This window comes from Aulonocara sp. 'chitande type north' Nkhata Bay, linkage group LG7, assembly GCF_057382095.1.
Source record: "Aulonocara sp. 'chitande type north' Nkhata Bay isolate Kocher_YH1m ecotype deep benthic linkage group LG7, A_spYH_male_GT1.1, whole genome shotgun sequence".
In the NCBI taxonomy this organism is placed as follows: Eukaryota; Metazoa; Chordata; class Actinopteri; order Cichliformes; family Cichlidae; genus Aulonocara; species Aulonocara sp. 'chitande type north' Nkhata Bay.
Window position 1 is genome coordinate 45,717,815 of NC_141350.1, and position 20,144 is coordinate 45,737,958.

The window sequence follows — 20,144 nt, forward strand, 5'->3', positions numbered from 1 at the left end:
AGCGCTCAGTGAATCTGCGTTCGACTACTCCGCCTAGGCTGCACTGTCAAGCGCAGATCCACTGAGCGCTCAACACAGACAGCATAGTCAGAAGGAAGAGCGCAGGGCAAGCTAGCAAGACACATGGACCTCCCCCACCCTCATTCAGATCTGGCGTTTGGAATTATTTTGGTTTTCATGTGACGTATGACCCTGAAGGTAAGCGAGTCATGGACTAAAGTAAAACAGTATGTTGGATGTGCCACGCAATGCTCAATTACATGGGTGGGAGCTAGTGTGTTAGCGCAGTTAGCTCGTTAACGTGTTGGCTGTCTAGCCCCACACACGGGGCGATCGGCGGTAGCTCGTTAACGGAGATTTGCCGTGTTGTGGCGTTAAGGTCATTTCAACGAGATTAACCTGAAAGCACTAGTGGGAACACAACGAATATGACTGCACATTTACACCGACATCATCCTAGTGCAAAGACCAAAACAACAAGCATGCTACTAACTTTAGCCGAGTCATTTAGACAGCTGTTAGCACATGATTCTCCTTATGCTGCTGAGAATATAGCCCAGAAGAAGCGGATAGTATAGCTTTTATTTTGGAAAGAGACATTTCTCTAATAAACTCTCTTTTCCAAAGATGAGTGATTCCTCAATCAGATACAGGGCTTGCAATATCGCTAGCCCGACGTCCTGGAGCTAGCGATTTTTTTCAGTCGGGCTACCAAAATCTATCTCTTCCCTGCCTGTCGGGCTATTGTAGGAAAAATATATGTCAATGCTTTTGCATTCTTTCAGAAATGTAGCTGGGTAATTATGTCATTGGCATCGGTGAGCCACTGTCAATATGTGACATATTGAAATCGCGTTTGAATTTGCGCTTGTTTTTTTGCTTTCACTTTGCAAGCACTGATCTGTGAGTGATGATAATTTGCGCACCAATTCCTCTGACATCGTCTTATTAATCGTTAGCTTACTATGCAAACATGACAAGTGAAATCTCCCACAGCAAGCTTAAACATGTGAGAGGTTGATTGCGCAGAGAATCGCTGAGCTTATGTGAGTGCGTGTGTAAAAGCAGCAGGATATATATATTTTAGTTCTGCTGAGCCAAATAAGACAGGTCAGGGTGAAGAAGTGACAGCCAAAGAAAAGCTTACCACAAAACGGAGAAGTTATGACAAATCAGACTATAAGGCAAAAAGAAGGTGCAGCTTTATGGTTTCATGGACAAAATAATTTCTGTGGCTGCAATATGACGAACTATATAACCAGGGCTGCACATAAGTGGTCCGCAGGTGCGCATTCGCTGTCAAAATAAAAAACACGCACAAGGGTTAGGGTTAAATTTAAAAACTGTACTTTTGAGTTAAAATATAAATTTATAATTTTAATAAATGACAAATTAAAAAGGCATGAACATTTTTTTTGTATCGAAAAAATATCGAACCGTGACACCAAAGTATCGAACCGAACCGAACCGTGAATTTTGTGTATCGTTGCACCCCTAATATATATATATATATATATATATATATATATATATATATATATATATATATATATATATATATATATATATATATATATATATATATCAGTCAATCAACTGACTGCCTCCCACTAAAAATTTAACCACAGCTTGCCCAGAGCTACAAAACTCACCGCCCCCTCTTTAAAATGTTCTCACATGACCCAAACTAATTAGGACTGTAGCGGTTTGGGGACACGTGAGTATATTAAAACATTTATTCACACTACATTACAACGCTACATAATAGGCCAGCAGTAAACCATTTAGCTTCGGTTTGAGACACATTAAGATTTCGTTTCATAAACAGGATTTGGTCTCCCTCTTGTGGAGGAAAAGTCAAGTTATCCCAGATTAAAACAAACAGCCTCCCCTGCGTCACTCCCCACAACCTCTCTGTCTCTCTCTAAAACTATCAAAGTTTCTGTTTTCATTTAGTGAGACAAAAAAAAAGATCCCTCCAGCAGCAGTTTGACTTATGAAAACAAACCCAAAACAGTAACAACTACTGTATAATTGAGAATGGGCCAGTGGAATGAGTCCTCTTTTATTTTCCATCTTCTTTTCTGTAAAAACAATAAGAAAAAAAAGAAGTTTTAAAATACATTTTATCATAATTACAAAGCAGGAAGAACATATTTACTATCCATCCATCTATTTATTCCACTCCAGGGACAAGTGTGCCAGTCAGACAACCATTCACACTCACATTTGCACCCATATGAGCAATTTAGGATCACCATTTAGCCTAACCCCACTTTGGACTGTGGGAGGAAGCCAGAATACCCAGAGAGAACTCACACAGACACAGAAAGAACGTAGAAAACACAGAAAGCGTTTAGCTCACATTTTACCTTTAATTATATATCTTTAAAAAAATTACTTTTTAGATTTAAACTGTGAAGGGTTTTTTTTTTAGCCAACCATCATTTCTTTATATTTTGTTAGGAAAATTTGATATATTTTCACCAGTTTATTGAAATATGCTAACATATATTAGGCAAAATTAATTCACCACTGGCCAAAATGCAGACCTAAACCATGACAGAGCATCCACTGTGTTTTACAGATGGCTGCAAACACTCACTATTGTACCTCTCTTCTAACCTTACATATTGATGACTATTTGAAACAAAGGTTTCACATTTGGATTCATCACTCCATGAGACCTGCTGTCACTGATTTTTCAGTCCTGTTCTTGTGTAATTTGGCATACTTCAGCCTTTTCTCCCTAGCTCACTTCTTGAATGCCTTCTTGACAGCCACCCTTCACCTGAGACCATTTCTGATGAGGTTTCAGTGAACAGTAGATGGGTCAACTGAAGGACCAGATGCATCATCAGGTCCTGTCTCAAGTCTTTGCTGGATTTTTCCCATTTCTCAAGGACATACCTTTCAAATACTGCTCATCTGCTGTAGATAGCTTTTCAGGCCGATCAATTCTTCATTTGTCCTGCACACCACACTGAGATGTGCCAAGCTTTTAGCTAAGAGCTCTTTGGGAGTCCCCTTTTTAATGCAAAAATGCTGTTTTGCGGCTGTCACACTGTGTTATCTTTGGTGTTTGTTTGGGGTTTTTTTTTTAGATTCATTTGTTTTTAGAAATGAGAACAAGTTATGTGCTTTTGTGACAGGCTGCAAGTAAAAAAGTGCACAAAAAGGTACAATTTAAAATTGGTTGTCTGTAACATGTCCACACAAAATTGGTTCATTGGCGTAGGTGCCTTTTTTACACTTGATGATTTGTAGGTTAAAGAAAAAAACATTCCTATTTAAATTGTTAGGTACAAAGACTAAACTAAAAATAAGTCAAAACACCTTCAGAAAACTGGAGAACTATTCTTTAAGAGTACTTCTTTGAAAATCGCAAGAAAGTCTGGAAGCAAAACATTAAAAAGAAAAAGAAAAGAGTAATAGCTCAAGACTTTTGCATAATATTGTATCTTTGCACTACAGCAGATGAAGAAATTACTTGAGCAGAAGTTTTGTTTTGTTTAGGAGCTGAGATAATCCAGGCAAATACTCCTCACAAATCTAAAACAGTGATACTGGGATCAGAAATGTTTCCTTTTGTTGTTTGTTTGTTTGTTAGACTTTATGACTGAAATTACTGTTTAGGTTTATAGTATTTATGAAATTCTTATATTACATTGTGGTAATTTGAAGGTATTTTATCTTTTATGATAAAGGCGTGATATCATTGAGATACTTAGCCTGGTATTGTATTGAATTTTTGTATTCCTTTCCTTATATCTATATAATTTCATTAGGATATTTATCAATAATAATGAAGTTGGTATACACACACAAACACACACACAGTCATATGAAAGGCCAGCAGCTGACGCCTGTAGTTTCACGAGTGGATAATAATGTTGCCGTAGGGTTTCACGGTAATTACTCCGCTTCAATGGGTTTAACCATGAGTCTCTAACCCGTGACGGTCATGAGGGGTTTTTGCCCCTCTCTGCTCTCCAGCACACTGAGTTAAGATATTTGAGGAGTGAAGAAACACAGCGCTCTGTGGACCCAATCTTTCTGAGAAGCCAAACCAACCAGAAGAGCTGCTTTCTGAATCCTTTCTCTCAAACTCGGTAAGGTAGCTGGTTTTTCTGTTTGTCTTACTTTTCTATAAAAAGAAGGCTTGTTAAAGGCATGTGGGGCATTGCGCTTTTATGAAAGGCTCAATTTGACATGACATTAATGTGAATTAAGGAAATGCTAATTAGGGTCTTCTTGATAAGGTTCATTTCACTGCACAGATGTAGGATGCTCAAAGACAACCTTAGTAGCAGTCGATTTCCATTGTATCTACATAATATATATGTGATTTGTATTGATGTGCACTTGAAGTCTGTAAGATAGCATCAGTCAACACAAAGACAGAGAGAATAGACAGATAGAAGAGATGCAGCTAAGTCCGGTGTATACACTGGACAGACACAGAGTGGAAAAAGTAAGTGGTCCAAAGCTTGGAACCCCTACACAGTTACACTTTTGTGTTATTTTAAAAGTTTTAATAATTGTATCAAGACATACTGGCTTTACATTACAGGCTATTAAAGAGTGAGGACTATCTGAACTTAATTTTACCTTATCAAGATTAGGTACAATATAATATTTTCACTTAAAAAATTTGCATGCGGGTAGATAATAATGATTTCACAGTGCAGAGCTAAGCTTTATGGCATTTAATTGTGTCCAGACTATTTGTTTGGCAGTTTATGGACCTCCCTCTGGGATAATATTAGACTACTGCAATTCATTGTATTATGGTCTAGATCAGGCCACCATCCATCGTCTTCAGATGGTTCAAACTGCAGCTGCTCGCCTGCTAACTGGTACCAAACGGAGAGAGCATATAACCCCAGTTTTAGCTTCTTTACACTGGCTTCCTGTCTCCTACAGGATCCAATTTAAACTTTTACTTTTTGTTTTTAAGTCACTTCATGCCCGAGCCCCTCCTTACCTGTCTGAGCTCCTCTCTGCCTATGCTCCAGGAAAAACCACGAGGTCTAGCTCAAAACTAATGTTGGCCATCCCACGGACTAATCTCAAATCCCGTGGTAATAGATCCTTCTCTGTGGCAGGTCCCAGACTTTGGAATAGTCTCCCCTTAAATATTAGATCTGCACAAACACTTGAGCAATTTAAATCATTACTAAAGACACATTTCTATGCCCTGGCTTTTAACACACTATGACCCAAGCATTTTGGTCTTATTTGAATTAGTTTAGTTATTGTTTTAATTCTTTTATTGTCCTATTATTGTTTTTTATTGTTATTATTGTATTACATTGTTGCTTTTTAATGCCATTTTTATATTGTTAAGCACTTTGTGCAGCATCGGCTGTTTGAAACGTGCTATATAAATAAATTTGACCTTGACCTTGACCTTAATATCAAAGCAGTACCTCACATCATAGTCCATTTTCAATTATTATATGGCTATATAGGCTACAATGGGTTTAAATAGTTAGTCATGTGAGCGTATTGTCTATTTGTTCCTTATAAAATTATCCCTTGTTGACTTTCAGCTTGATGTTGTGTAATCGTACACACGGCATGCCTCGTGGGGACTTCAACGTTTATTTTGCCAGCAGCAGGCGAGGAAACGTCAGAGCTGAGGAGTATGTGTCTATTGTCATCTTAAAATCATTGCTATTAAGCTACTGCTGTGCCCAAATTTGTATTGTTGTGAACACTTTAAAACCCATGTGCAAAGAAAAGTTTTTCTCAATTTGAATTGTGTTGTGGACCACAGGGCAGTGGGCATAGCTCTGCTGGTTGTCATCCTTGCAGCACTTCTCATCCTGGGCTGCTGGTACTTCAAGAAAAGGAGTGGCTACAAACTTATCAGAGTGAGACCATCACACTTTATAACTGATTTATGTTATTCTGATTTGTTGTTGGTGAACATCTGTAAAATGTCAAAATGAAAATTCAGTTCACCCTATTTCAAAGAGCATCATGTGTTCAGTTTGTACCCATCTTTTCCCAGCCTGTATCACTATGTTCTCATTTTGTTTCATCACAAACCCTCGTACACATTTCTGTAACTTGCAGAGCCCCAGATCAGGATCATCAGGTTATACAGGAAGCCAGTACTCGGAGGCAGGATCTCCAGCAGAAAACAAGATGGCTCTTACTGATTTTGGCAGCTTCCAATCTGTGGTGAGACAATTACTTCAGGAATAATAGCCACATATACAGGATATAGTAATGCCCCGCCCAAAAAAAAATCACAAATCAGTAGGTATTTCATTTAAATTTTGTGCAACCTGATATTCCACACAGAGCCTCAGAGCTTTGAAACATGATGTAGAGCACGTGAAAGCAAAAGCTGTGGATGCCTGAAGCACGGATTATGTCACCAGACTGGAGGGAGGTATAAAAATGTTTAGTTCCCAGAGATGATGTGTGTATGGTGGAAAAGTGAAAGGAGGATCAGAGCAGCAGTCTTTCAAATATCATGTGGAATCCCGTGTGTGAAAAATTGACATTTTGCATTTGTTGTTATGACACGTCCCTAGGGAAATAAACTTTGGCTTCACTTTTCAACGCTGCATAAACATGTTATTCACATATAACTGAACTGTAGCTTTCATTTTTGTTGTTGTTCCACTTCTCTACAGGTTCCTAATGCACCTCCAGCCTATGAGAAGATTTCCTCTGGGCCTTTGCCACCTCCGTATTCCCCCTGAAGCACTGTGGCTGAAGATGGAAGAGGCAAAGAAAGACAATGAAGAAGGAACTCCAAGCTCACCTTGCTGTTTGAAAATATATAATCTTATGTCCCTAGCAATATAGTGCATTGTAGCCAAATATAGGTGAAACTACTGTATCTCCCACTTAATAAAATTAAAAACGACAAAAATGAACACAGCTTTAATACTATAGCTTGTTTCAATAAACAGTAAAACACTATTATTGCACATTTCTGAGGATAAGAAAGCAGACACGCTTGTTTGGGACAGTTGCATTGTTTATTTCCATGCAGTATCGTCCAGAATTGTTCCATGAAAATGTACCTAGTAATTTTTTTTATTTTTTGGGGGGGAAAAAAATCTATATGGTAAAAATAAATAAATGTGACTTTAAAACATTTATATTGGCTCAAATATGTAGTACAAATTTCTCTAGTAGTTTATTTCTAAAAAGTAAAATGCCTCTTTCAAATAGTTACTAGTTGAAAATAAGGACATGACAGACTGGATGCTGATGGATTTTTCCTTTCTTTTCTTTCCAACCTGACAGACAAAAGTAGAGCAAGTTGTAATGATAAATCGTAAACAATACTGGGACTGAAATGCTAAACTGCTAAAGCTCAACTTGAAATCTATTTCATCTACCTTCCTGTTGTATCAATTGGTTATAACACTTGCAATTACTCAAGGAAGGGTCTACACATTTGAAATCAGGGCAACCTTAGTAGTGTCCCCCTCCAGAAACTCTTCACAGTATACATTTTTCACCATGTCTGACTGAGCAGGTTTACATGTAAGACAATTAAATCAGAGGATGAAACCTAATGTAGCATAAGTTTAAGTTAGGAGTCAAACTAAAGCTGAAAATGTAGTTCTTTAACCAGGATTAAAACAAGCAAAAATATGTGAACCCTGCTAAAACTAAGCACCTGAAAAGTGGTGTCTGAGCTTTCACACTCCACTTTAATTGGTTCACTTTGTGTCTGCCGTTGAAGGCTGTAAAGAGGAATCATGTGTTTGTAGTGCTCCAGTGGAACTGTTGGTACAAATCACCAGTGCATCCCGAGGTTCAGTCAGCTCTGCTGAACTGACCGGCCGCTGAACAGTGCTCAAAACAGCCCCATCGGGACTAATGAGCATCTTGGAAGCTACACTTGTATGCAGACCCAGGGCTGAGGTCTCCACAGAGTGTTTTCCAAGTGTCTGATTGGTCAGTACAACAGGTGGATGGATGGTGGTGTTCGTTTTACTCGATGGGATTGTTTGACCTGGAGTGATTATTACAGTTGTGCTGGATGAAGATGTGGTCTCCACAGTTGCTGTTTCAAATGTGTTGACAGTGCTTCCGATGGGTGGAACAGTAGCAACAGGCAGTGCCTGCATTCTAGAGACTCCACTGATGATTGGTGGAACAGCCACAGTTGGCAAAACCTGTGTCCGTGTGCCAGCAGGCACTGTTTGCACGAGTGGGGTCTGTTTTTTGATTGATGTGTTGCTCAGCCCTGAATGCATTAAAACCTGTGGTTGAGCGGTGGTCGGTGCTGCAAATCGGACAGCTGTCTGCTGAGGCTGTATGCCTAGGGTTGTCACTGCAATCACATGCTGGGTAGGAAGAGAACCATGCAAAGCTGGTGTGTCTGCTATTACTGGTGCTACTGGCGAAGAGAGGGGTGCAGGAACTGGTATAACAGGGCTGGGTAGGGTAACAGCTGATGGCCTGGGTACTACAGGCAATGACAGAGGTCCCGACAATCTGGCCAAGGGGGGTGCTACTACAGGTGAAATGGTTGATAAACATTTTGCTTGTGTAGTGGCAGCTAGTCTGACTGTGCCCTGTGCTGATCCAAGACAAGGGGCACTTGTTAACACTGGTACAGTTGGTACACTGTCTAACCTTGCTGTAGGGGAGACCAGAGTGGATGTACCTACTGGAGGTAACGCAAAGTTACCCACGTGTGCAGTTGGCAACCTAGGAAGTGCCGATACTACATTTGTTTTACTGGGTAACAAATTTGAGCCCAGGCCAGGTGTTCCTGTTAGTTTTAGTGACAAGACATTAGGAGTGGTTGCCAGCAACGGTGGAACGACAGCAGGGGTGCTTGCCACAAAGGGAGAACTTACAGCTGTGACACCAGGCAGCCTGGCTGGGGGTTGGGGTAAAACTGGCGCCCTGGGGGCTACCATGGCATGGCTTGCACCTTGAGAAGGTACTGATGGTCCAGTGCTTGTAGGACTGGCAGGAGGCACTTGTTGTGCAGGGCTAGAGATGATAAGGACGTGGCTGCCTGGAGCCAAACCCTGGGGAGGGACTACAAAGCGTGCATTGTTGAGGAGAATTTGTGTGCCAGCAGCAAGTGGCGTAGAGGTGTTAATGACTATTCTCTGCTGGATTGTGCTGGTTGCAGAGGTGGTGAATGGGGTACAGGTGGTTGTTGCAGAGGAGAGAGGGAGTTGGGTTTTATTGCGAGCAAACTGAGATGAAGAGAAGGAGGAGGAGGAAGTGGTTTCTTCACCGATACTCCTCTGACAATCAAGAGTGAGTGTGGAAGTTCGGTCTGGCCTACTCTCCACAGTAGTAGCTGTCTGAACAGGAGTGGTGATGGACACTACGCTTCCTGGGATATTAACATCATTCTTTATCATGTTTCCCTTTGGCTGAGCAGCAGCAGTGTTTATGGATGTATAACAGCCTGTTTGTGACATCAAGGAGGATGCTGGGATTCCCTGGAGGTGAGAGCTGGTGCTGACTGATCCATGAGAGACAAGCTGGGAAGAACTAGTGATGGCATTTAAACTTGTTGCTGGGACCAGTCCAGTGGTAGTGGTGAAGGTTGTTGGACCACATGCATTTGAAACAGACCCTGGTGTGAACTTGGAAGCAGACTGTGACAGGGCATAAGTAGTCTGTCCAGTAGTTGCTTTCCCTGGTAACTGGATTTGAACACCTGGTGAAACATAAAGATGAGAAAAATATTTATTAAATTTGTGGTGGAAAAGGTTTCTTTGATTCCAGCAAATCAAGCACTACAGCGAAGTAGTCAACAATGCGAGTCCAACACATCAGTCTTTTTTCCAAGCCAAACCAACTGTGAAGATGACATCATCATATAGCCATGCTGTCTCTCTCTCTCTCTCTCTCTCTCTCTCTCTCACTCACTCACTCACTCACTCACTCACTCACTCTGAGTAAGAAGGCAGCATGACCAAGACGTGTTGTCCTCAGTTGTTCTGCAAGATAATGCTTTCTACAGAAGACAAGAGCAGCACACATTCCTGTAATCACTATCAAAATCACAGGTAAGTCATTTATCAAACCATCTTCTCTTCTTCTTTTGCCTGCATCCTTTTAAGGCTGCCATAACGAATTATCTTCTTCCCATGCTTTCAAATCAACCCTCTCCGTGCCCTTCTTCACTGCATACATGAACCTTCTCTGTGGTCTTCCTTGTTTTCTCCTGTCCACATGGCAACTCAATCTTGAACATCCTTCGTCCAGTAAATCCACTATCCCTCCTTTGCACATGTCCAAACCATGACCTCAAGTTAATCTGTCTATCACCACTGCAACCAAGAAGGGGTTCAGAGCAGATCCCTGCTCACCAACTTCACTGCTTAAAAAGCTTCACCTGCTCTGCTACATTCGATTTACTTATATGCCAACATTGGATAGTGTGGCATTTCTCCCACTATGAGATACATGTTATACACATAAACTTTACAAAGTTTTCAAAATTGAGCCAACCCAAGACAAACAACAAATAATAATAATAATAAAAAAACAAAAACTCACCTTGGGGCAGGGTGATGTTTTTGCCCTTGGACAATGGCTCCAAGCTGATACTTCTAGCAGGTTTTCCTGGTTTTAATCCCACCTTCAGAGTCTGACTTGATAATGAAGTGGTTGCTCCCTGTCCACTTGCACACGTTGCCATCGCCGGTGCTGAAAGGCTTCCAATGACTGTGGCTGATGATGTCAATGCGGGCTGAGTGACAAACATGAGTCTTGAACTAGGACCTGGCTTCGGGGAGGAGGGTGTCCCTTTGGATGCAGCTACATTTGAGGATGAGGATGAAGATGGAGTAACCAGGATGAATTTGGTAACTTGGGATCCTTCATCTGTAGTGGTGCGTTTCATACCAGTCTTGCTGGTGGCTGCTTGGGAAAACCCTGAGCCACTTTGTAGTGGCACGGCAACACTGCTATTAGCTACTGAAGCTTGAAAATGAGAACCAGCAGCAGGTGTGTGGACTGGCTGAGAAATGTTTGTCACAACTGTAGAACCAGTTGAGCTACTGAGGCCCTGACTTACAGCAACAGCACTGGCTGTAGTTTGACTTTTTGGGCATGTTATACCACTACCAGTGGTTGCAGTGAGCATGGTATTTTTGAGAGAGGAAGGGGTTTTTAACACAGGATGGATCTGCTGCTGGGGTTGGGAAATTGTCATTGCTTGGACAACAGAAGGTGCGGTCTGAGTGGGAGCAGAAGTAGACTGTGTGGCCTTGGACAGAAGGAAGGCTTTAAACTGAGGCGAGATAGTGATGACTGGACTGGTATGTACAGAGCCAAGTGTGTTTTGGTCCGAGGATGTCTGGACCTTGACAATGCCCGTGTTGCCACATCTAGTTGTTACCAGGATTGACTGTGAGTCACGGATGCACACAGTCTTCAGCTCCTGTTTCGGGTCTGTAGGTTTCTCAGGCTCAGTACAAACTGCATTTGAAACTGCTGTGATGGAGGTTGTGTTTGGTGTGGTATCGTGTGAAGCACTAGCTTGGACACTGCATAACTGTGTCTCTTTAGATCCTGCTCTGTTTAGAGCCCCGTGTTGAAGACGAGGTGAAACCGAAGGAGAAGGGGTCTTCACTGTCCTGGCATCTTTTAGGGGCGCCACTTGTTGAACAGGAATTCTGTTTTCAGGAATCCTGAACCCAGGCACATCGGTAGACATACAAAAAGAGCTGGCCACTTTGGAAACTATTGCCTGAAAGCCTTTAGTCTGTTGTTGAGCTAAAGAGCAAGACTTTGCTTCAGTTTTATGAACGAGAAGGTTAGAAGGCAGAATCACTACTTGCTGGACAGTCTTTTCTCCAGTGTCTTGGCCCAGGACGGGCTGAACTGAGATCTTTATTGGGCTATTGTTGTCTTTCCTTACAAGGTGACCCAGTCCCTCAGGCACCTTGTACACCACTTGGACTGGATTTTTAAGTGCAGTCTGTGTTGGTTTGCCTTGTGGAGATTTAGGAAGAACTGCTGCCACAGTGGCCACTTCTGACTGCTCAGGGGCTTTTGTCTGCTGTGGTCCTCGTACCTCAATCTGTTGCTTGTTCTGTTGGGAACTGGATGGAGAACTTTGTGCTTTTGAAAGTTTGGTGTTAGCTACTGCAGTTGTAGGCAGCGAGACCAAAGACCTCTTGCTCGGTTCATCTTCACTGTTAACACCTGGGCAATCAGCAGGTCGATTCATTAAGGTCACTTTGTTTCCCACACTCTTAGCCAGCAGGGTGGGGATGGGCGTGTAGCCCTTAGGTAGTCCAATGGTTGGGTGAAGGATGGGGGATCTGGGAGGCGCTGAAGCATGGGCTGTTACCCTTTCTGCCCATGCTGAATCCCTGGATTTATTTGCTGGGTTCAGGTCAGATCTCGACTGTGACCTGGAGTCGGCATAAGCAATTATGCTGCTTACAGTCTGATCTTTTTGCCACAGACCAATTCCTTTCTCTGTACTGGCTTGAGGGTGTTTTAGGTGGTTTGGAGGTACACATGTCACCGTGTTTTCTCCAGTAGACTCAGCCTTAATGTCTCTAGTGCTTTCTGAGAAGAAAATAGAAAAGTCTATTAGAGATATATTGATTTATAAGCTTTACAATTGCCTATGAAGGTTCAATAGGCAGTGACTTTCATGTAGTACAGTCAAATAAGCTAAGAACAGTGTAAACTGACTGCACTACTGCCTACAGAATGAGGAAAATCTTACATTTCAGTAAACAAAACAACAACGTTAGATTCAAGCGCAATTACCTCCACTCCAGAGACCTCTGGGAACTCTGTTTTCCATGTCTTCCTCTTCTGATCTCCCATAATGATCTGACAGTGAAGGAACCTCCTTCCCTAAATCCCTTTCTTCATCATCATCAGATGATGATGATGATAAATTGCTCTCTTCGCGCTCAAAGTTACTGTACTCTGGGTGCTTCTTGAAATCATCAAATTCCTTCTTCAAACGAAGCCTGACAATAGAAAAACAATGAAAAAAATCAAGACTTCAGTAATGATGCTATATTACAATGAGCTGTTTAAATAAAGTTGTCATCACTATACTTTGTTCTGGACAGACGACCACCAAATGAGCAAACATACCATTAAGACCAGCAATACAAATTAAACAGAAGACAACACCAACAAAACTCAATCATGGTAAACCTTAAATTCAATTTGAATGTATTTGAATAAACACTCACTGGCCAATTTATTAATTGCAGTAGGTTAACTGCTTGTCATCATAAATGGCTAACAAGCCTATCACATGCTTCCAACTCAAAGCATTTAGGCACGTAGACTGAGACAAGATGACCTCTTGAAGTTCAAAAGGAGCATCAGCATAAAGATAAGTCAGGTAAGATTTTTCAGCACAACCCTCTCTAGGGCTTACAAAGAACAGACTAAAAAAGACAAGAGAAAATATCCAGTGAGCAGCAGCTTTCTGATTAATAATGCCTTGTTAATACCAGAAGTCAGAAAACAATTTCCAGATTACTTCAAGATGATAGAAAGGCAACAGTACCTCAAATGGCCATGCCTTACAGCCGAAGTATGAAAAAAAGCATATCTGACTGTAGGGTTTTGCGATATGACGAAATATATTCGACGACGAAATTAAAACATTTATCGTTTCATATTATACCCTACTGTTTGTTTCATGGTGTCGCAAAATACACTGTTTACAGCAATCTGTTTTCATCGTTTGGATGGTCACCGTGTGGATGCAGGCACAGAGAATACCAGCATGGCCAGTCAAGATGGGGCAGAACCAGGCAGCTCCAAACAGAAGGACCTCTGTAGCATGGACATGGTTTGGTTATGAAAAGTCTGACACGGACCAGAAAACTGTACTATTCAAATTATGCCCCACCACAGGCTCAAACACGACAAACCTCTTCTACCACCTACGCAAGAATCATGTGAAAGAGTACGGAGAGAGTTTACGGATGAGAAGCCTACAAATGATACAGGCTCACCAAAATCGACAATAGGTGATTGGAAAAACATTGCCTGATCTGACAATTATTGATTTCTGCTATAAAATATATTATTTCTTATATTATTTTCCTGACACACTTTGAGCCCCTCAGTATCAGTTGAGCATCATTTTAACACCACAGCCCACCTGAATATTATTGCAAACCATCCTTGTATGACCACAGTGATGGTGATGGTTGACAACTGCTTTCAGAAGAATAACACACCAACTACAGAATTCAAATAATCTAACACTGGTTTCCTGAACATGACAGTGAGTTCTCTCTGTACTCAAATGCTTCCACAGTCACCAGATCTCAATCCAACAGAGCACCTGTGGGATGTGGCGGAAAGCGAGATTCACACCATGGACGTGCAACCAACAAGTGTGCAGCAACCGTGTGATGCTATTTCGTCAAAACGCCCAAAATCTCTGAGCAATGTTTATAGCACCTTGTTGCCTTGTTGAAGCTGTGCGATGAAGAATTAAGGAAGCTCTAAAGACAAAAGGGGGTCAAACCTACCTACTGTTGTACCTAATAAAGTGTCCAGTGAGCTTGCATAAATATGAATGAAGAATAAATCCAATTATTGTGTAAGCGTCAAACCTGTTCCTTTGGTGTGCTTTGACAAGCTTGGGTTCCCAGGGTGAGAGCTCATTCAGTAGTCTGATTAGTGTGCTATGGAGGTCTTTCACTGCTTCTCTCCTATAGTACCACCGACCCTGCGAGTTCAAACGTGTAAAGGAAAACTTAAGTGAGTGGGCAACACTGAAATGTGAGGAAACAAACTTTTTTCCCTCTGCTTAATAAAAATGACTGTAACCTACCAATCTCTTTTTAGTGCTCTCCAGGTCATCAAGCTCATCTTCAGTCTTACCGATCAGCTCGCGTAATTCCTCGAGACTGGTGCAGACCAACTATACAAGAGGAAAAAAAGGGCACAGAAAACTGTCAAGGACTAAATCAGGTTTAAAATTAAAATAGGAAAAAACAGACTAACAAAGGAACAAGATCAGAGTGTACAGTGAATCTGACTACCTTGAATGAGGGCTCAGCTGAAAGTTCCTCTTTGATTTTCTTTGAACATTCAGGTTTTTTACCTGTCAGAAATAATTAATACACAAATGATTTTGATGTAATACTGACGGAAGCCACAGGAGCGACATCATTACCAATCTTTTTTCCCCTCACCTGTTTTATGTTTCTTTTTCTTGTCTTTTCTCTTGATTGTTGTGCCAACTTTCCGCAGTGTAGACTTGGCAGCCTCAGCTGGGGACAGCCTCATCCTGTCCACATGCGGTAGCTGCTTGTGCTCTCCTTTTACCCTCAGCAGCTGTTCCCTCCCTCGCTTTTTCTTCCGCTTTTTTTTTTTAGTCCATATTTTGTCATTCGCCCTCTCTTCAGTCGAGTTTTGAGTGCTCTCAGAAGACAGCTGTGTGGCCAGCTCTGATGGACCACAACAGAAGCCACACTCCTCAGATTTAACACTGCTAGTTTTCTTTTTACAACATTCAAAACACGAAGATCTTTGGTGTCCCTGAGTGGGACTTCCTCCCTCCATTTTGACTCCCAACGGTTTAGTTGGAGAGGCCAGATTCACAGATCGAGCTGGAGACCTGCCTGTGTAGCTGTGCTCCCCTACATTCAGACAAGGCTCTTGTGTTTCTGCTTTAATAGTGCGAACCGCACCCAGTGTCAAGCCCGGCTCCTGTTTTATTGTGATTCTCTTTGCTTGTTGCTCCACATCTAAAGTCTCTTGCTTTAAATGAATTCTTACACTACCTCCTTCACTGGGACTGATGTGTGTGTGGCGCAGTGAGTTTGTGTGTATTTTTAAGTCCAGTTTAGAGTCTTCACAAGAGTCTCCATCAGAGGACGCTAATTCAGAAATCTGCTCCAGCGACCACAACTTTAACTTTTTTTGATCTTCTTCTTTCTCGTTTTCCTTTTTGAAAACACTAAATGTCTCTCTTTTCCGTTTTCCCAAATTACCGGTCTCTACAGTGTCCATGGAGACTCCAAAACACCCCCTATCACTTTTATTGCCCTCATCCCGCATGCCATCTGACTCATCCTCCGTACCTGGCTTAAAATCAACTTTTTTCACCCATACCGAAGGAAATGGGAATGCTGGGGGTGTGCTGGGGCTCTGGCGATAGATCCTCAGGTCTGCGCCACAGAAATGTGGGAAATGTATATAGGTATTCTCCTTGCTGTCATAGCCCAAGATAGACTCCCTACATTCGTGGATGGGCTGGGCGAGCACAGCATCCTGTACATCCTTCTGTGTTTCATACACATGATCACATAGCCCCTTCAGAAGCCATACTCGCTGATAGAAGGGCAACAAGTGGAAGGGTTTCTCTTCTAAAGGGCTAACCTCCCCTAGGGTGCTAAAAAACTGGTGGCAAAGTCCCAGCTGTTCAGCGCGACCTGGCTGATCACGGGAGGCACCAATGGTTCGATACCAGCCTAAAACACGCTGCCTTAGCTCCGACTCCCATCGCCTGTAAGGCAACGTAGGCCGGCGGTGCAGTGTGGCCCTCCTCTGTGGAGGCGAGAGCAGGGAAGACATTATTTTGGAGAGGAGCAGGCTGCAACGGGGCATCAGCAAACAACGTTCCAGCTCAAAAAATATGATCTCAGGGAGGTTGAGGGCAGTCTGAGCTAGGCAGAGAAAGTGTCCTATAGCAGGGAGTTCCCAGAGGGTCTGCACAGTGTGGGGAAAAGCCAGTGAAAGCAAGCTCTGCTCCCACTCTTCCACCTCCTTAGCTGACATTTCTTCAGCCTCTTTCTTCTCAAGCTCACGTTGCCTGCAAATGCAAAGGTATAGTTGTGGTTTTAAACTCTGCTTTACTTTTGCACTAAATCATCACAAAACTCAACACGCAACGGAGACTTTTAGTCTTTCCTTTCAGCAATTCACTCACCTCTTCTCCTCCTTGGCCCTCTGTTGCTCCTCTAGCCGCAGGGTCTGCACCATGATCGACTCGTGCCCACCGACAGTGATCGTAGCAAGGCTACGAGGTGTGGATCGCCGCCGCGTGGAGGTGCCCCCCGTGCCCCGTTCCTCCTCTGCCCCAAAACGTCCTTTAGAAGTAACTGCCAAAGTTGTTTTCTCTCGCAGCGTTCTAGTTTGACAAATGGAGAAAGAAAAAAGGAAAACAAAAAGCCGGGTACACCAAAACGAATAAAGTTACTTTGTAAAACCAAATGAACATGGAGTATAATGACACTACTAATGTGATCAAACAGACAAATAATTATTTAAAATGGGATAACTGTAACATGCAAGTACATTTTGTTATTAATAAGCAAATAAATACTAAATAAGATGGTTGAGACATAATTTGCTGTCTCGTTACTTTATAAACATTACTTTTTATTATTATTATTAATTTTAGTTTAGTTTAGTTTAAAATAATATAAACATTACTATTATTATAAATTACTGACTGGAAACTTGTGAAACACCAACTTGTTGAGAATCCAAGTGACAGAAAACACCTTTGGTATGATCGTGATTGCAACTTTACAATACTTTGGACATTTCTCTCCGCAGCAATCTGTTCAAGAGTGTAGTTTCATTATCTTTACCTGGACAGCAGCGTCAGCTTCTGCTCCAGCATAATTTCCAGCTTTTGTGCCTGTTTGGAGATCCAGTGGTCCACACCATGGTAGCGATAACAGTTCTCCAACATCAGTCTGAAGTCCGCAACAAACTCTGTTATGGTCTCGTATTCCTGGCTGACAAACTTCTCCTCCATCCTCCGCAAGCACATCGACTGCCTGAGCTGTGACTGCACCCGACCCTTGACCCCTCCGATACCATGCTGGGCCTCCTGGTGGCCAATGGGATAGAGGAATGGGCTGGTGATCCCTTTGTGCTTATCCAAAAGAAAGCCAGTAAATATCCTATAAGCTTGCTGGACCTCATAGTTCATGTCCTCTTCGAAGGTATTGCTGTTGGTGGAAATGCAGACTTCAGGCAGTGAGAGGTCACTGTTGGAAAACTCTGACATACCATCATTGCTCAGAGCCAGGTGGTCACCTTCTGCAGTGAGATCTCCACTGTCACCAGGGCAGCACAACGCCACCACTGTATCAACGTCACAGGTGCCATTACTGAGCCCCTCTTCTGTTATAACCAAGCCGGTGTTTTCAGCGTTGCTGCGCACCCATTTTTGACTTTGTGAAGACATGACGATGTCAGAGGCGAGCTGCTGAGGTGCGGAGTCTCGGTCAGTCACATCTGCTGTGATTTCCTCGGTCATGTCCTCCTGATCCATAGCACTGACGCCTGAAGAGGGTGACAGGTGTCACCTATGGCGACTTCTTATTTTACAAATAACACTCAGTGATGAAAGAATAGACTTGGTCAAATATACAATGCATTTATACAGCCCCCAAAAACCGCAAAATGGGAAAACTGTAAATTAATTTGATGCCCAACATCGCTGAGCTAAGTTTGCTTTCATTTTAAGCGATGTCATGAACAGTGAACACATTATCAGAGACACATGATAAAACGCGGGGGTGTTTACCTCGTAGAATTAGCGGGGTGACTTATCTTACCCTAAATGCCCCATCTTTCAAAACTTTCCCTGCATCAGTGTCTAGCTAACTCGAAGTTAGCTGTTCACACGCTAGCGCAAAATCAAGTCAGAATAACGGTAAGCAAACAAAAGTTTGCTCTGCCTGTTCTTCAACAAAAACTAAAGGGCACCCCCTTATCGCTCCTCGCATCCTGACCACGTGCAAAATAACAACAAAACGAAGTGACCACAGACAGAATTTGGTTGGTTCAACGACATACCTCGCCGTTTTCAGCTCGGCTCCTCAGACGCACCAGGCAGGGCAAGCTTAGCAGCCACGAAGGCTTGCTAGTTCTGCTAGCTTTGCTATTGTTTCCAGCCTAGGGCCTGCAATTGCTGCGTTTGCTCTCCATGGTGAAAATGTTGCAGCGGTTACATGTCCAGGTAAAAAAAGTTAAGCGGGCGTATCATGTCGCCATCGCACGGAATGATGTCAGTGACAACTGGACGGCTAACGGAGCATTAGCCGATTGTTTCAAAACGCATAACGGTTCATTGTCACTAGCTACCCAGCTAACCAGCTAGGTTTTCAACTTGACAGCTACTTTATGGCGGGTAAAAATGTACACATTCACTTCAGAGTCAAATATACACCGTGTGGCAGGTATACTATGAACGCTGAGCGCTTACAAAAAGCTAGTAACTGACTCCTCTGGGTTGTTTGAAGACAACTGAAGTGTCCAGTTCGCTTCCACCCTGCGTGCCCTCGATGCAAATGTGCGCAGCTTGACGCAGCTAGCATGTTCCGTGTCACGCCGAACCGTTGTTTTGTTTTGTTTATTTCTTACGAGGGGGGGGAAAGGCGGGCACACACATACATTACACACACTCGATGCTGTATCATTGAGCTTTTTAAAAGTATGTCTCTTATCGTCGTGCAAAATGCGAACGCGCTGAGACACTTATCATTACACAAATTAATACACGCGTAAAAATCCACCAACTGATAAAGCCACAATGCACAGAATGACACTGTTTAAAGTTCATTTACACTTAAGGGCTTAAGCGCCTTAAAATAAGTTAGATGAGATATAAAAGAATGTTCGTGTACGACGTAAAGTTCTGCAACGCACACGTCTCACGTTTGGCCGGTAGATGTCGCTAGAGATCAATGTGCGGCAGATGAGCGTCACACGGCTGTGATTAGAGTAAATTTCCCTTCTTTTAATCTCTCAGGTCGTCCCTTAACCTCTTTATTAATTACCCCAAATCACATTGTGGCTATACTTGTAATTAGAGTGTGATTTAGCACAACATGTAATACAACTCATAGGTTTACATTAACAAAGCACGTGACATGGAGCCGCAGTAAAATGAGCAACTCTGACAACGAGGAGGTCTCCTGCTGGGACAACTGTTAATTAAGCAATTATGCCACCAGGGAACCGTGCTGCACAGAGACTTCAGCGCAGCTAAAAGGTGGGTTTTCAGTCCAGTATGGGCCCTCATTTTGGCGCAAAATAATGGATGATTATGAGTTATATGACACTTAAGAAATACATTAAGAAAATCCGACTAATATATAAAGCACAAAATACGAAAATATGTGTACTTTCTCCAGTAAATCGTAAAAGGGATATCC

At 42.4% G+C, this 20,144-nt stretch overlaps 3 protein-coding genes across 5 annotated transcripts in view; 2 read left to right on the forward strand and 1 right to left on the reverse strand.

Moving 5' to 3' along the window:
• The first annotated feature begins 75 nt into the window (after positions 1-75).
• On the forward strand, positions 76-7,127 carry mlana (melan-A). The gene is made up of 6 exons (XM_086300767.1): positions 76-198; positions 3,997-4,112; positions 5,556-5,648; positions 5,783-5,879; positions 6,085-6,192; positions 6,654-7,127. Exons 1-6 carry the CDS (start codon positions 187-189, stop codon positions 6,720-6,722), a joined length of 495 nt encoding a protein of 164 aa, XP_086156893.1. The 5' UTR covers positions 76-186; the 3' UTR covers positions 6,723-7,127.
• Positions 6,983-19,302, reverse strand: brd10 (bromodomain containing 10). 3 transcript variants are annotated; one of them, XM_086300759.1, is made up of 10 exons: positions 19,193-19,302; positions 17,565-18,267; positions 16,898-17,098; positions 15,159-16,780; positions 15,006-15,067; positions 14,795-14,884; positions 14,574-14,689; positions 12,748-12,956; positions 10,516-12,540; positions 6,983-9,670 (listed from the first exon to the last, which is right to left on the reverse strand). In XM_086300759.1, exons 2-10 carry the CDS (start codon positions 18,254-18,256, stop codon positions 7,698-7,700), a joined length of 6,990 nt encoding a protein of 2,329 aa, XP_086156885.1. In that variant the 5' UTR covers positions 18,257-18,267; positions 19,193-19,302; the 3' UTR covers positions 6,983-7,697. The 3 variants fall into 3 exon arrangements, with proteins under 3 accessions (XP_086156885.1, XP_086156886.1, XP_086156887.1); XM_086300760.1 differs by having other exon boundaries at positions 18,784-19,294; XM_086300761.1 differs by having other exon boundaries at positions 17,565-19,294.
• Positions 19,303-19,733: 431 nt separating this feature from the next.
• uhrf2 (ubiquitin like with PHD and ring finger domains 2) overlaps positions 19,734-20,144 on the forward strand; it is a 51,365-nt gene continuing 50,954 nt past the window's right edge. Inside the window, exon 1 of the mRNA XM_086300764.1 lies at positions 19,734-19,981. The gene's annotated coding sequence lies outside the window, so the exon portion shown is untranslated. The remainder of the gene's footprint in view (positions 19,982-20,144) is intronic.

Coding starts and splice junctions, on each gene's coding strand:
- mlana (XM_086300767.1), top strand. Junction 5,649..5,782: donor GGAAACGTCAGAGCTGAGGA/GTATGTGTCTAT, acceptor TGTGGACCACAG/GGCAGTGGGCATAGCTCTGC. Junction 6,193..6,653: donor TTGGCAGCTTCCAATCTGTG/GTGAGACAATTA, acceptor ACTTCTCTACAG/GTTCCTAATGCACCTCCAGC.
- brd10 (XM_086300759.1), bottom strand. CDS start 18,256: ATGGATCAGGAGGACATGACCGAGGAAATCACAGCAGATGTGACTGAC. Junction 12,541..12,747: donor CAGAGGTCTCTGGAGTGGAG/GTAATTGCGCTT, acceptor TTTTCTTCTCAG/AAAGCACTAGAGACATTAAG. Junction 9,671..10,515: donor AAACATCACCCTGCCCCAAG/GTGAGTTTTTGT, acceptor ATGTTTCACCAG/GTGTTCAAATCCAGTTACCA.